Consider the following 16245-nt stretch of genomic DNA (forward strand, 5'->3'; position numbering starts at 1 on the left):
CAAATCCATGGTACTACCTGCTTTGTTTGCAATCTTACTAATCAGCCAGTGGGGAATGAAGGTTGGGGTGGGATAGCCAGCCAATTAAATTATAAAAGATCAAAACAAAAAAAATGCAATAGCACATAACTCCCATAATTCACAATATTTAGCCCTTCAAAATCTTGATGCCGCCTGTTCCTCCTGAGATGTGAATAAGTACAGCATAATTCATTCCTTTTCTTGTTGGTGACTGGAGAGTCATCGTCTCTCATGCTCCTTTCCTACATGCTGTGCTGGCAGGCTTAGGGCTTAAACCCTTTGCAAATTGTCTCTTGATTGGGAAAACTGCTTACTGGGTATAGGAATGCAGGAGAGGGAGTCACCTACCAGGTGCCTACTGAAATGCACCAGTTAGCAGCAAGAAGGACAAACTAACATCCCAGTGTTCTTATTGCTATTGCACTAGAGATAATAGCCCAGAGGGATTTCAGAGTAGCAGCCGTGTTAGTCTGTATTCGCAAAAAGAAAAGCAGTACTTGTGGCACCTTAGAGACTAACAAATTTATTAGAGCATAAGCTTTCGTGAGCTACAGCTCACTTCATCCGAGTCATCGGTTGTGGAGGGGACTAAAATCTAGAAACAAGGGTGCTTAGAAAGAGGAGGAACTAGCTCCAAGCACATTAGTATGGACCAGAAAACTCCCCATTTTCCCAGCTGAGAATTTCAGATGACTAATCAGTAAATTTTACCGTCCTGTTCTGTGATATTAGTAAACTGTCAAAAGCGCAGTAGCTCACACAATTAAAGTTACTTACATATAGCTTCGTTACAGAGAGCAAAAGCTGCAGCACAATCTCCCTTCTGCTCCTGATGCAGCGACTCTTCAAAGATTGAGTCTGCTTCCTGCATGGACCTCTCAAAGCCATCACTCCTCCCTGCAATGGGCAGCACTCTTCATTTCATTTGCATTCTTTTATTGTTTCTCCTTTACCCTCTCTCCCATTTGTGAGTACAAAACCATTCTAAAAAGGAGTCATTTGTAGTGGCCCTTCTGTAGAGGCTGTACCTTTGCCAGACTCTCATTTTCTCTTTAAAGGTTTCAGAGTAGCAGCCGTGTTAGTCTGTATTCGCAAAAAGAAAAGGAGTACTTGTGGCACCTTAGAGACTAACAAATTTATTAGAGCATAAGCTTTCGTGAGCTACAGCTCACTTCATCGGATGCATTTGGTGGAAAAAACAGAGGAGAGATTTATATACAACACACAGAGAACATGAAACAATGGGTTTATCATACACACTGTAAGGAGAGTGATCACTTAAGATAAGCCATCACCAACAGCAGGGGGGGGAAGGAGGAAAACCTTTCATGGTGACAAGCAGGTGCAATTCCAGCAGTTAACAAGAATATCAGAGGAACAGTGGGGGGTGGGGTGGGAGGGAGAAATACCATGGGGAAATAGTTTTACTTTGTGTAATGACTCATCCATTCCCAGTCTCTATTCAAGCCTAAGTTAATTGTATCCAGTTTGCAAATTAATTCCAATTCAGCAGTCTCTCGTTGGAGTCTGTTTTTGAAGCTTTTTTGTTGAAGTATAGCCACTCTTAGGTCTGTGATCGAGTGACCAGAGAGATTGAAGTGTTCTCCAACTGGTTTTTGAATGTTATAATTCTTGACGTCTGATTTGTGTCCATTCATTCTTTTACGTAGAGACTGTCCAGTTTGGCCAATGTACATGGCAGAGGGGCATTGCTGGCACATGATGGCATATATCACATTGGTAGATGCACAGGTGAACGAGCCTCTGATGGTGTGGCTGATGTGATTAGGCCCTATGATGGTATCCCCTGAATAGATATGTGGACAGAGTTGGCAACGGGCTTTGTTGCAAGGATAGGTTCCTGGGTTAGTGGTTCTGTTGTGTGGTGTGTGGTTGCTGGTGAGTATTTGCTTCAGATTGGGGGGCTGTCTGTAAGCAAGGACTGGTCTGTCTCCCAAGATCTGAGAGAGCGATGGCTCGTCCTTCAGGATAGGTTGTAGATCCTTGATGATGCGTTGGAGGGGTTTTAGTTGGGGGCTGAAGGTGATGGCTAGTGGCGTTCTGTTGTTTTCTTTGTTGGGCCTGTCCTGTAGTAGGTGACTTCTGGGTACTCTTCTGGCTCTGTCAATCTGTTTCTTCACTTCAGCAGGTGGGTACTGTAGTTGTAGGAATGCATGATAGAGATCTTGTAGGTGTTTGTCTCTGTCTGAGGGGTTGGAGCAAATGCGGTTATATCGTAGCGCTTGGCTGTAGACAATGGATCGAGTGGTATGATCTGGATGAAAGCTAGAGGCATGTAGGTAGGAATAGCGGTCAGTAGGTTTCCGATATAGGGTGGTGTTTATGTGACCATCGCTTATTAGCACCGTAGTGTCCAGGAAGTGGATCTCTTGTGTGGACTGGTCCAGGCTGAGGTTGATGGTGGGATGGAAATTGTTGAAATCATGGTGGAATTCCTCAAGAGCTTCTTTTCCATGGGTCCAGATGATGAAGATGTCATCAATGTAGCGCAAGTAGAGTAGGGGCATTAGGGAACGAGAGCTGAGGAAGCGTTGTTCTAAGTCAGCCATAAAAATGTTGGCATACTGTGGGGCCATGCGGGTACCCATCGCAGTGCCGCTGATTTGAAGGTATACATTGTCACCAAATGTGAAATAGTTATGGGTCAGGACAAAGTCACAAAGTTCTGCCACCAGGTTAGCCGTGACAGTATTGGGGATACTGTTCCTGACGGCTTGTAGTCCATCTTTGTGTGGAATGTTGGTGTAGAGGGCTTCTACATCCATAGTGGCTAGGATGGTGTTTTTAGGAAGATCACCAATGGACTGTAGTTTCCTCAGGAAATCGGTGGTGTCTCGAAGATAGCTGGGAGTGCTGGTAACGAAGGGCCTGAGGAGGGAGTCTACATAGCCAGACAATCCTGCTGTCAGGGTGCCAATGCCTGAGATGATGGGGCGTCCAGGATTTCCAGGTTTATGGATCTTGGGTAGCAGATAGAATACCCCAGGTCCTGGCTCCAGGGGTGTGTCTGTGCGGATTTGTTCTTGTGCTTTTTCAGGGAGTTTCTTGAGCAAATGCTGTAGTTTCTTTTGGTAACTCTCAGTGGGATCAGAGGGTAATGGCTTGTAGAAAGTGGTGTTGGAGAGCTGCCTAGTAGCCTCTTGTTCATACTCTGACCTATTCTCGTTCACCTGTGCATCTACCAATGTGATATATGCCATCATGTGCCAGCAATGCCCCTCTGCCATGTACATTGGCCAAACTGGACAGTCTCTACGTAAAAGAATGAATGGACACAAATCAGACGTCAAGAATTATAACATTCAAAAACCAGTTGGAGAACACTTCAATCTCTCTGGTCACTCGATCACAGACCTAAGAGTGGCTATACTTCAACAAAAAAGCTTCAAAAACAGACTCCAACGAGAGACTGCTGAATTGGAATTAATTTGCAAACTGGATACAATTAACTTAGGCTTGAATAGAGACTGGGAATGGATGAGTCATTACACAAAGTAAAACTATTTCCCCATGGTATTTCTCCCTCCCACCCCACCCCGCACTGTTCCTCTGATATTCTTGTTAACTGCTGGAATTAGCCTACCTGCTTGTCACCATGAAAGGTTTTCCTCCTTCCCCCCCTGCTGTTGGTGATGGCTTATCTTAAGTGATCACTCTCCTTACAGTGTGTATGATAAACCCATTGTTTCATGTTCTCTGTGTGTTGTATATAAATCTCTCCTCTGTTTTTTCCACCAAATGCATCCGATGAAGTGAGCTGTAGCTCACGAAAGCTTATGCTCTAATAAATTTGTTAGTCTCTAAGGTGCCACAAGTACTCCTTTTCTTTTTTCTCTTTAAAGGTATTCTAATGTTGAGAGGCACTGGGGACTGCATGAGTCACAAACCTCTGAGACTAGGCATATCACCCTTCAATTAACACAACTGTCAGGATCAGATAATCATAAACACCCCACCTAAGATAAAAGGAGTGTAAACCCACCCAGGAGTTTTGCACTGGATGTGTGGAGGGGCTTTTGCTGTAGATTGTTTTGTGTAAAGTAAGAGTGTGTGTGCGCACATGCACATGTATATAAAAGAGACAGGCAGAGGCAAAAAGCAAGAAAGCCAAGCAGTAGCCTATAAGCCCAGTGTGGCCCTGGAAAAAGCTAGAGAGAGAACTTTTGGGACTGGTTTTTGGGTAAACGGGCTTGGGACAGTAGGCTAAGACACTGCTCCTTTTGTTCTTGGTCCTCTTGTGTTCAGAGAAGCAGGACTTTGGACATTTCTTGTAAATAAACAAGACTGCATAAAAGAAAATACCAGGCTCTGTCAACAAAATTCTGTTTTCAGGGCTTGTCTACAGCAGAAAGTTGCCCTGCTTTAACATATGATGTGATTTTAAATGGATTTAGTTGAACTGGTGCAAAAGATCAGTTTATTTACATCAATTAAGAATCAATTTATACTAAACTAAATAAGTCACACTTGAACTGAAATAAGTGTGTCTAACACAGAGAGTTGTATTGGTTTAACTTAGTGTGTTTAAAAATCACATCTTACATTAAGCTTTCTACTGTAGGCAGGACTCTGTTATACCCATGTAAATCCACTGACTTCAGCTGAGTTGCTTCCAATTTACACCAAGATAAAAGCAAACTTTGGCATTCTATCTCCAAATTCCAATCAGTGCTACTTCTACTACTTTGCTGTTGAGATTGCAAAATCAAGGATTATTAGAGGCTAAACCGATGACTGGAGCAGTAGTTCTACTGTAAATCACAGCCTTTGGCTAGTCTCTTAAAGTGACTTAATTCATGTGATTGTTAACAGAATTTTTTGATTAATTGCTCTTCTGTTAGAACATCCTGATTAGTCAGAACAAACTTGTTGCAGAAACATATGTTTCGATTCAAATTTTTTCAGGAAGATTTTTCAGGTCCAGGATGGAATTTCTGGTGAAAGTGACAGAGAGAGACATATCCGCTCCCAACCCCAGAATAGCCAATAACCTATTGGTTAGGGAACTCACCTGAGACAGTGGGGATCCAGCTTCAAGTCCCTGCTCTAAATGAGGCAGAGCAGAGACATGAAGCTGGGTCTCCCCCATCTTAGCTGAATGCCCTGAGCACTGGGCTACTGGCTATTCTGAGGGGGAGTGACTGGCTTTTGTGAAAAAATTCAGAGTCTAGTTTTTGTTCTGAAGGGGAATGAAAACAAGTGTTGAAACTTCAAAAATTTTTGGAAACATAATCCTTTGTTTTATGGCAAGCCCGAAGGCTTGTCTACACTGAAAACACTACAGCAGCACAGCTGTAGCACTTCAGTGAGACACTATCTATGCCAACAGGAGGAGTTCTCCCAGTGATATAGATAATCCACTTCCCTAAGCAGCAGTAGCTAGGTTGACAGAAGAATTCTTCCGTCTACACAGGGGCTTAGGTTGTCTTAACAATGTTGCTCAGGGATTTTTCAAAAATTGTTAAAGTAACTACGGCTGAACGGAGAAAAACCATAGGGTACAATATGTGTGTCATAAATTGGTCACAGCATGCTGTGACCAAACTGTGTTACATGCTTACAGATCCCTTTCCAGCAATTATTTGTCTAGTCATCTCCTCCAAACTATTCAGTTATCTCCTACACACTTTTTCCATCTGAAACAATTCAGAGGTGCCTGGGAAATGATATCAGACTCAGCAGAATGTAAATCAATACAAGAGCCTCTTGCCCACAAATGCACACAGTGTGTGTGCACGCATTGACCACTGTAAGAAGCCGCTGGAGTGCTGAAGCCCAATGGTCCTGTGGCCTTAGGAGGAGGAGAAAAAGCAGAATACATGGGGAAGAATTCGAGAACAGGGAAAAAAGACCCACAAATTGTTTTTGAACAACTCTGAAAAAAGGGAAAAAAAGAAGGGTGATAACGCCTGAAAACATAAGAAAACAGGCGAGCTCAAGAGAAACTAGGTGTTCTGGCCTAAGGACAACAGGTCGAGTGCCATTTATTAGAACAGCCTATAAAATTCCTCATGAAAATGTACCAGCTCAAGCAAAAATCTGCTCATTTGCCCTTTATCATGACAACAGAATTATAAAAATTAATATTTCATTCAACCAAAAAATAAAGCCTCCTTGACCTGGGTAATATACATTTCACTACCATACACACTTCTTATTTGAAGAAACTCCAGAGAAACCTTGTAAATGAGCATGAGCTGAACGTGAAGGGTAAGTCAGGTAGATCAGTAAGTCAACACAGCAGCATCTTCATAGTCAAAATGTGTGGTCTTTAAGCTTCATGAATTGAAGACCAGATTCTAGCATTCTAAACTTGGCCTCCTTTGCATGGGTAAAACCATGTAGTGGAAGGGAGAATGTGTCAGAAATGTTCTGGAGTCTTGTACATAAGCAATCCATGAAGCCATAAAGCATTGTGGGAACCACTCAGGATGAAAGCAGGTTTAGGAGCCATCTAGCCTCCTTAGCTATCATGCCAGAGGCTATGATCCCTAAGTATTGTATAGCACTCTTTGTTGTTAAGTGCCTTTCTAGTATGCTTTGTTTTTTTTAAAATAAGGAAATGCTAAACAGCTAGGTGTTTCTAACAATGTGCTGAGTGGGGCATTACCCAGGGTCAAATTGGGATTGTTCCCAGTGACTCGGGGAACTGGATTTTTTTTTTTATGGAAGCTTCAGCCTTGTGTTCCAGAATCTGACTGTTAATTTTTTAAAAAAGTTAAATCAGTAACTCTTAAGGTTGTGAACAGACACTTAAAACTATTAACCAATCATAACTGATGTACAGATGCCTGTGTCACTCTGTAGACAGTCTGAGAAGATATATCAAAGAGCTGTGACTTACTCTATTCAGTTCAAGGGGTCATTAACCAAAGCCTTATGACAACAATTTAGAGGTCAACATTGATAACCACTGCACTGTTGATCACCATGCAAGAATGGAGAAGCACAAACAATGTAGAGATCTCATGTGAGTGGAGATGTCCACATTACAGGAACTACAGTTACTCAGATATGGTATCCTAGCTATGCCTGATAACTCTGTAGTGTAGATGTGGCCTACACCAATGGAAAAGACTTTTCTATCACTGTAGGGACACCACCTTCCTGAGAGACGATATTCTTCCCTCAACCTGGCTGCAGCTACACCAGGAGTTATGTCAGCATAGCTATGGCACTTAGGCGTGTGAAAAAAAAATCACACCCCAGAGTACCATAACTGTATCAACCTACATTTTAAGTGCAGATCAAGTCTTATTTTGGTGTCTCACATGGGTAGAGTTTGGTGTTTGGGCAGAATACAAGTAGGATTTGTTTTTTCTTCAAATTAGATTCCTGGGCATTACAAGTTCACCATTCTCTTCCTGTTTCCCACATTTCTGATAAATTCAGAGACCGTCTTTTGTCTCACAGACTGGAGAAAACTATTTAGTAATTGTAAAATTGTCACGGGGAAGAAAAAGCAAGAGACTCTTAATGGAAAAATCAAAAGACCAAAAACACCTTCCCCATCTCCCACATGTGCAACATTGTACTCCAAACCTACACAACCCCCACCCCAGCCACATCCAGTCTGTGAGAGTTACCCTGGTTCTGAAGCTCATCTAGGTCCATGAACCTGCTGGGATGGGGGTTAAAACCCATTGCTGCCTCCAGTTCCTTTTCCCGTTTCCTGTGTAGCTCCTGTTCCTGTGCCCTCCTTGCCACTTCCTCCTGTAACTCATCCAGTTCGCTCTTTGATGGGACAGGGATTTCTCCACCTTCAAACACCAACCAAAGACAGCAATGGATACTTTCAGTGGGTACCCCATTTCCAGCATGCATACTTTTCTATATCAGCAGCTAAGCTTGTTTCAGTCCCCCTCCCAAATCTTCTTTAAGTCCATTTTAAATAGGAAGCAAGAAAAACCTGAAGACCAAAGCAAGTGCCACCCAGAGCATGTAAACTTACACTTAAATAATAATTATTTTATTAATTTAAAAAGTATATATTACATATATTTATATTAATTTTTCTAAAAGATTTAGAAATGAAAACAAGACTACTGGGTCATTTTAGCCTACTCCCTTGCCAACGCAAGTTTTCCTCCACTATATATTTAACTAGTGCTTTGTACATTTTTATCTGGTTTATTGTTCCAAATGAGAGATGAGGTGGGTGAGACAATATCTTTTATTGGACCAACTTCTGTTGGTGAGAGAGACACGCTTTCGAGCTACACAAAGCTCTTCTTCAGGTCTGGGAAACTTACTGAGAGTGTCACAACTAAATACAAGATGGATCAGATTGCTTAGCATAAGAATTTTATCATAAAAGATAAAATATCCATATATATTTTATATATTATCATAAAAGACAAAATGTATCCTGTTTTTATATTTTATCAGAAAAATATCAAATATTTTCATATTTTTTTTAATAAAAGACAAAATATAAAAGAGATAAAAAACGAACATACCACATTGCCTGTGGGCAAATGCTTTTCACAAGCGATCACTTTTAGTCTTTATCCTTTATCAAAGGAAACCTGCACAACACTTTCAAAAGATGAGCCTGGGAGCTTAAATTTACAACTTTGCTAGGCACTAAAAATCATGGACTGAATAGAGACACTGGAGAGTGCAGTAGGGAAAGCGCTACAGTCTGTCCACACTGACAGCTGCAAGCACACTGCCGTGGCCACAGTTGTGGCACTTGCAGTGGCATTGGGAGCAGTGCATTATGGGCAGCTATCCCACCGGGCACCTCTTCCCATTCTGGCGCTGTGGCTTGTGGGAAGGGGGCAGGGGATGCAGGGCATTCTGGGTCCTGTCCCAATGCCCCGTGATGCATTGGTTCGCATGCCAGCAATCCCTGTGCTTCTGTTCACATTTGGCGCCATCTTTCAATGTTTTTTGTATTGTGCGCTGTCTTTCCTTTTGGTCTGCAGGAATGGAGCCTGAACTGCTGAGGAATATGTGGACGAGTCTCGCCAGCACGTCACATTTGGCAGTCGAGTTACTCCTTAAGATCCAAACTGACAGCAAAGACTCCGACGATATCGACTTGAGTAATGCATACAACACGAGATTGCTTGTGGCATCTTCGGACATGTTCACCACTGTGGAACGCCACTTTTGGGCTTGGGAAACAAGCACTGAGCGGTGGGATCATATTGTCATGGAAGTCTGGGATAACGAGCAATGGCTGCAGAACTTTCGGATGAGAAAAGCCACTTTCATGGAACTGTGTGATGAGCTTGCCCCCACCCTGCAGCGCAAGGACACGAGATTGAGAGCTGCCCTGCTGGTGAAGAAGCGGTTGTCTATTGCAATCGGGAAGCGGGCAACTCCAGACAGCTACCGATCGGTCGCTAAACCAGTTTGGAGTGGGAAAGTCGACAGCTGGAATCGTGTTGATGCAAGTTTGCAGGGCCATTAATTGCATCCTGCTCAGAAGAACTGTGACTCCGGGTAACGTGCATAACATTTTGGCTGGCTTTGCACAAATGGGTTTCTCCATCTCCGGAGGGGCGGTAGATGGGATGCCTATTCCAATTCTGGCACCAGCCCACCTAGCCTCCGAGTACATTAATCTAAAGGGATATTTCTCTATGGTTCTCCAGGCGCTTGTGGATCACTGTGGGTATTTCATTGACATTAACACAGGCTGGCCCAGAAAGGTGCATGATGCACGCATCTTTTGGAACACTGGCCTGTTCAGGAAGTTGCAAGCCAGAACTTTTTTCCCAGATCAGATGATCACCCTAGGGGAAGTCGAAATGCCCAATGTGATCCTTGGAGACCCCACTTACCCTTTAATGCCGTGGCTCATGAAACCCTACACAGGGAGCCTTGACAGCAGCAAGGAGCGGTTCAACAACAGATTGAGCCGGTGCAGAATGACTGTGGAGTGTGCTTTTGGCCATTTAAAGGGCTGCTGGTGCGCTCTGTATGGGAAGCTGGATTTGGCCGATGACAACATCCCCGCAGTTATATCCGCGTGCTGTACCCTCCATAACATTTGTGAAGGGTGAAAGATTCACTCAGGCATGGAACTCGGAGGTTCAATACCTGGAGGCTGAATTTGAACAGCCAGAAAGCAGGGCTATTAGAGGGGCCCAGCGCAGGGCTGCAAGGATTAGGGATGCCTTGAGGGAGCAACTGAGGCTGAAAGCCATCAGTAATGTCTGGTTCCCTGCACGGGCGTGAAGTACAGTGGTTCCAATGTTAGTAAGAATCTGTGTGTGCTATGCTGACTTGCAGTGCCTGCTGCTTTCCTGGGCTAAGGTATCTTTTACTTTATGCAATAATAAAGCATGTTTCCAAAGCCAAAAAATCCATTTATTGAAAAGAAAAGGCATTTATTGAAAAGAAACACAACTGCTTGAGAAACAGGAAGGGAAAGGGCTGGGGAACAGTACAATCATAGATTTGCCTATGTCCTGTTATCATACTCAGCCTTCCTGTCTGGAGTGCTGTGCAATGAGTGCTGCACTTCAGGATGGCTATAATGCACGGTGATGGGAGTTGAGTGCAGTGAGTAAGGATTGTAGTTTTCAGGGCTGGGTGGTGAAGCTACAGGTGTTGGAGGCAGCTAGTGGAGATAAGAACCTGAATGTTGGGGAAAGTGGGTTGGAGGTGACATGGGGGCACAAGGAAAAGAGTTTTGGGACAAGAGCTGCAGGGAGGGTGGGCATGGTAGTGCTCCGCCTGCATAGCTACTAGCGCCTGGATCGAGTCTGCTTGGTGCTCCATTATGTTTATCAGCCGCTCCGTGCTTTGCTGCCGGAGCTCTGTACTTTTGTGCCAGTGCTCCTCATTCTGCTGGCGGATCCTCCTTTCACTCTCCCTCCACTCCTGAGCTTTTTGATTTTCATTAAGGGACTGCTGCATGACTTCATGCAGCATGTCTTCTTTGCTTTTACATGTCCTCTTCCCAACTTGTTGGAGTCTTTCGGCCGGTGATAACATGGACTGCTGAGATCTCAAGGTTACATCTGTAAAGGCAAAATGCAACACTTAACAGAGGCAGCACTGTCCACACCAGACAGAGCAATGATTCCCCCATACTTAAGGGCAAGCACAGTCTACACAATTGCATAATTTGCCTGTCCCAAAGCGAGCGCACATAACCCCCGGGAGCCCCAAAATGGCGAGTAAGCACAGGGTCAAGGGGGACTGATTGTTTCACAGCCGTACTGTCCTCTGGATTTCTGTGCCTTGGGAAGAACCAACAGCTACAGGGGGCCCCTATACTGAACACTCTCCTCACATTTTCCACAGGAGTTTGTCCTGAAAGATATCTTGCTGCTGAGGGTGACCTGGGAAGCAAGGGAGGATCTTCTACTACATTGCGGCTTCCGGCCTGGCCCATATGCAGCTTGCCTGTGTGCAGCAATGGTTTCTCCACCCCTCACAGTACAGTGGCACGGACATGTTAGCCTGACTGGGACAAGGACCATAGTGGCTCTCCCAAGAAACCTGCGCAAGCACATTGCCCATCTTCTGGGTGAGACCTTTGAAGAGATCACTGAAGCTGACTACCGTGATGTGGGAGAGTACATCGACGCCTTATTCCGCATCTAGGCATGCATGCAGCCCTAACCCTCCTCGCCCCAAGAGCCTGTACCAAATAACTTCCTTCCCAAAATAAAAGCCGCTTACCAGGAACCTCCTCTGGTGTTTGTCCTTCCCCAAGCACCGGCTGCTGCGACTGGCTACCTTCCTCCTGGCTTGAGAACAGCTCCTGGCTGCATGCATCTAGGGATGCCAGGATGTCTTCCTCCTCCTCAGCATCCTCGCTCCCGCTTTGCTCCTCCTCCTCCTGCCTTGTTGGACTGTGCTCTGAAGTGTCTATGGTGGTACTCGGAATGGAGGTGGAGTGACTCCCCCAGTACTGCGTCCAGCTCTTTGTAGAAACGGCAGGTCACGGGGGCAGCACTGGAGAGGCAGTTTGCAGTAGGCATTCCGCAGCTCCTTCACTTTAACCCTGCACTGCGTCCCAGTCATTGCCCCTTTCCATCACGTCCCTTGATATCTGCCTGAAGGTATCATAATTCCTACAGCTGGAGCACAGCTGGGAATGGACAGATTCCTCCCGCCAAACACTGATGAGGTCCAGCACCTTGCCATTGCTCCATACTGGGGATCGCCTGGCGCGTGGAGGCATGGTCACCTGGAAAGATTCGCTGAGAGCACTCCACGCCTGGCTGAGCAAACAGGAAGGGAATTTTCAAAATTCCCAGAGGATTTAATGGGCGGGTCTGACTGTTGGTAACCTGAGGGCAGGGCAGTAGAGTTCAAAGTGATGACCAGAGTGGCTAGAACAGGCATTGTGGGACACTTCTGGAGGCCGATCAGAGCACTTTAACAGACCAGGGCGTCCACACTGGTGCTCCGGCACTCCAGCGGGGTGCATCACATGTTATTCCACTTGCCAAGGTGGATTACCAGAAGCGCTCTAGCCGTGGAGTCCGGGCACTCTACGTGCCTTGCCAGTGTGAACGCGTCATGAGTTAGAGCGCATAGGGCTGCTTTAATGCCCTGTAACTTGCAAGTGTAGCCATGCCCAAAGTCTCTCTCAGACACAGACTGGCTCTCCACCCACATACACTCTGCTTCTGAGTCCCTCAACACAGATTGTGTGTGTGTGTCTCTCTCACACACACACAGTCTCTCACTCCCCAACACACACAGTCTCTCACACAATCCCCCAAAACACAGTGTGTCACACAGTTTCTCACACCCACATACATTCTGCCTCTCAGTCCCCCAACACAGATTGTGTATGTGTGTGTGCGCACGACAGTCTCACACTTCCCATCACACCATTTTCACTAAGGCTGGCCTTTACCCCTGTAGTGAAAACAAGCCCTAAGTTTCCCAGACCTGAAGAAGAGCTCAAAAGCTTGTCTCTCTCACAAACAGAAGTTCATCCAGTAAGAGATATTACCTCACCCATCTTGTCTCTCTATATCCTGGGACCAATATGGCTACAACAACACTGCATGTTCCAAATGATGCAGTGTCCACCACTTCATCCCTTAACAACCTTACTATAAAATTTCCTTTGAGGACATACATCTTAAAATTTTCCCTTACTAAAGTCCATCCCATTACTCCTAGTAACAAGCCCTTCATCCTATTCTTAGATAGTTCCTTGCCACTATGAGTGTTTACACGGCTCCAATATTCTTGCATCCCTCTATAATATCCATGCTTCATATATTCAGTCCTTCCTCAAACCAATCCCACGAGCCCCCTAATCTTTATGTTGCTCTTCATAGTGCTGATTTACATTTATCAACATACAAAATAAATGCAATATTCAAGTTATGGTTGCATGAAAGCCTTACGGAGAGGGACTACTGACTCTCAACTTTGTGACATAACATCTCTCGGCATGAACTCTAAAAATCTCTTTAAAAATGTGGACATCTATGAGCAGTTTGCATGAGGGATGCAGGAAAAGGGGTACGCCAGGGATCAGCAGCAGTGCCATGTGAAAGCAAAGGAACTGCGGCAGGCATGTCAGAAGGCCAGGAAGGCCAACAGTAGCTTAGGAAACTAATGACAGCCAGACTCTGCGCATCATTCCCAGTAACATCTGTGCATAACCATGGAAAAAAATGTGCTACACTTAATATACTGTAAATCTCTCTCTTTTATGTACCCCCATTACACTTATATTTTAATAATACTGTCACATTATGTAACAAAAATACAAACAAAATAACATATCATATGCGGGTTCAGAAGGGAGAGAGGAGGATGTGCAGGTGCTGGAGGAGGTTGTCAGAGAAGGAACTGGGCAATATGAAGATGTAGCAGGGTCAGAGGGATTCTGCAGAGCAGGAGGAAGACAGAGGTGTGCTGAGGAATGTGGAGGAAAGGTGGTAAAGTGGGGATGGGGAGCTTGAGGTGTGGGAGAAGACAGAGGAGAATGCAAGAGAATGTGGGTCCAGAAGGGGAGCTGAGAGGGGCAAGGGAGGAAGAGTGGGAATAGGAAGGGGAAGGGAGTGAGGGTGAGTGTAGGTGGTGGTGGTGGGGATCAGGAACCTCTGGGGGACGAGAGAGAGAGACGGAATGTGAGAGGTTGATGCTGGGAGGGGGCAAAGGCAGTGAGAAAAGTGGGGCAAGAATGGTAGCTCACCAGTCCCAGGAGACTGGGGAGAACAAGTAGCATCACCTCTCCAAGGACCAGCAGGAAGGGGCTGCTGGGGGGCACACACCAAAACAGAATTTAAATCTCACAGACCAATCCACACATTGTATTTATCGAACCCCAAGGGTTGTAAATCAAGCTCAGGATTTGGGATTGGCAAAGGGGGGAAGGTGGCAACAGGGACAAGCCATCAACCTCTCTCCACCAGCCATCAGCTTTACTATGGACTCTGCACTTTGCAGGGGCGCGTGCAGGAATAAAAATTTGACCCCTTTTGGAGGGGCATGTTCTGTGTTTCCACCCCGGCCCTGAGGCCAGAGTAGCTCAGTCTCCCCCCCCCCACAGCCCCACTGGGGATGCTGGGCTTCCACCTCCTACCCATCCACACAGTGGACTATCCTGGGCTCCCACCACCTCCTGCAGAGCTGTCCCTAGTGGATGGCAAATCTGGGCGACCGCTCCAGGCTGCACTTTGTGGGCCCCCCCCGCAGGCCGGTGCGATTGGCTAGTGCTGCATGGAGTGTGGGTGAACCGCTGGCTGGTGGAGGTTACCTCCAGACCTGCCCCTTCCATCCAAGAGGGAGCGCGTGCCCTGGAGTTCTGGGAGGGAGAGCGCACAGCCCTGCCGTTGCAGTCTCCCAGCCCCATAGCGCTGGGAGAGCGTGCAGTGCCACCACAGCCTCCACAGCCCCCAAAAAGCGGACAGTGTGGCCCCAGCCGCCTGGAGCCCAGTGGCATTGCCAAAGCGGGGCCCTGGGGGGGCAGAATGTGGGCAGGGCCACACCTGGCTATTTGGGGAGGCATCGCCTCCCCTACCCAACTTCCGGCGCAGTCGGTCCCGGAAGTGATGTCACTTCCACCCCAGGGACGGCGCTGATCACCGGGAACCTTGTGCCCACTCCCCCCCTCAACTGACCCCTTCTTTGTCTGCCTCACTCCCAGAGGCTCTGCTCACTGCACTGCTACTATTGGTTAGGAGGGTTCTTACTTTGTCCATTTCAGCTGCTGATTGGTGGAAGCCGAGAAGGTGGTGGGGTGGGTAAGCTCCAAAGAATGCTGGCTCCTGGAGGAGAGGATCTGACTGCCCAGCACTGCAGCTAAGAGCTCTGCCTGGTTGGGTGTGTGCTGTGAGCAGATCTCCAGTACAAACTTGAGGGCGGAGAGACAGGTGCCACCCCGTCCTCCCTAAATAGTGCTGCTGACATGGGGCCGGAGGAGGTGTCAGTTCCCGCTGTGGCCCCAGAGGCCAGAGGAGTTGTGTGCCCCTGCCAAATATTGGGGGCGAGGGGGGGTGTTGTGCCCCTGCTTGCCCCATACCCCTGCTTCCTCCTCCTCCCCCCGTGCATGCCCCTGATGCTCTGTCTGCGTCTCGGTTCCCCCTGCCCTGGGTTCAGCTCCAGCACTCCAGAACCCCCTTCCTCCCTTCCATGGCACTGCCGCGTTCTGGGCTCCGGATTTTCTTCCCCACCCTGGCTCCACTCTGGATTCCCCGCTCCAGGTTTCCCCGCCTCCCGTTCAGCCCCACAATAGGGCTCTGGTTTCAGCTGCTGCTACATGGATCCTGAAGGTAGGAACCCGGGGCTGCCCGCGGTGGAGGCAGCCCAACGCCCAACATGGAGGCACTGCTGCGGCACAGGCCGCCCTGCCCATTGGCCACCTGCCTCAGAGGGATCTGCTACCAGGAGCCCGGGGGCCCCGTGTGGTAATCTGCCACTGCCATCAGTTGAGCACAGGCAAGCCCAGTGTAGGGGAAGGAAAAAATGGTTACCTACCTTTTGTAACTGCTGTTCTTTGAGATGTGTTGCTTATGTTCATTCCATTCTAGGTGTGTGTGCACCCACGTGCACAGTTGTCGGAATTTTTTGCTTTAGCAGTATCTGTAGGACTGGTTGTGGAGCCCTCTGGAGTGCCGTGCTCATGTGCTGGTATATGAGGCACTGCCAACCCTATGCCCTCTCAATTCCTCCTTGCTGGCAACTCTGACAGAGGGGCAGGAGGATGGGTAATGGAATGGACATGAGCAACAAATCTCAAAGACCAATAATTATGCAACGTAG

At 46.8% G+C, this 16245-nt stretch overlaps 1 protein-coding gene across 24 annotated transcripts in view; it reads right to left on the bottom strand.

Moving 5' to 3' along the window:
* Window positions 1-16245, bottom strand: part of USP54 (ubiquitin specific peptidase 54) — a 250097-nt gene that overhangs the window by 18104 nt on the left and 215748 nt on the right. For 18 of the 24 annotated variants that reach the window (XM_043517996.1, XM_043518001.1, XM_043517998.1 and 15 more), the window contains 2 exons: window positions 7629-7802; window positions 799-918 (listed from right to left, as the gene is read on the bottom strand). The exons of 2 other annotated variants lie outside the window; for them this stretch is intronic. In XM_043517996.1, coding sequence (XP_043373931.1) covers window positions 799-918; window positions 7629-7802 — 294 coding nt within the window. The remainder of the gene's footprint in view (window positions 1-798; window positions 919-7628; window positions 7803-16245) is intronic. 4 more of the 24 variants (XM_043517994.1, XM_043518006.1, XM_043518012.1 and 1 more) reach the window with 1 other exon arrangement.

This window comes from Dermochelys coriacea, chromosome 7 (assembly GCF_009764565.3).
Source record: "Dermochelys coriacea isolate rDerCor1 chromosome 7, rDerCor1.pri.v4, whole genome shotgun sequence".
Classification (NCBI taxonomy): Eukaryota; Metazoa; Chordata; order Testudines; family Dermochelyidae; genus Dermochelys; species Dermochelys coriacea.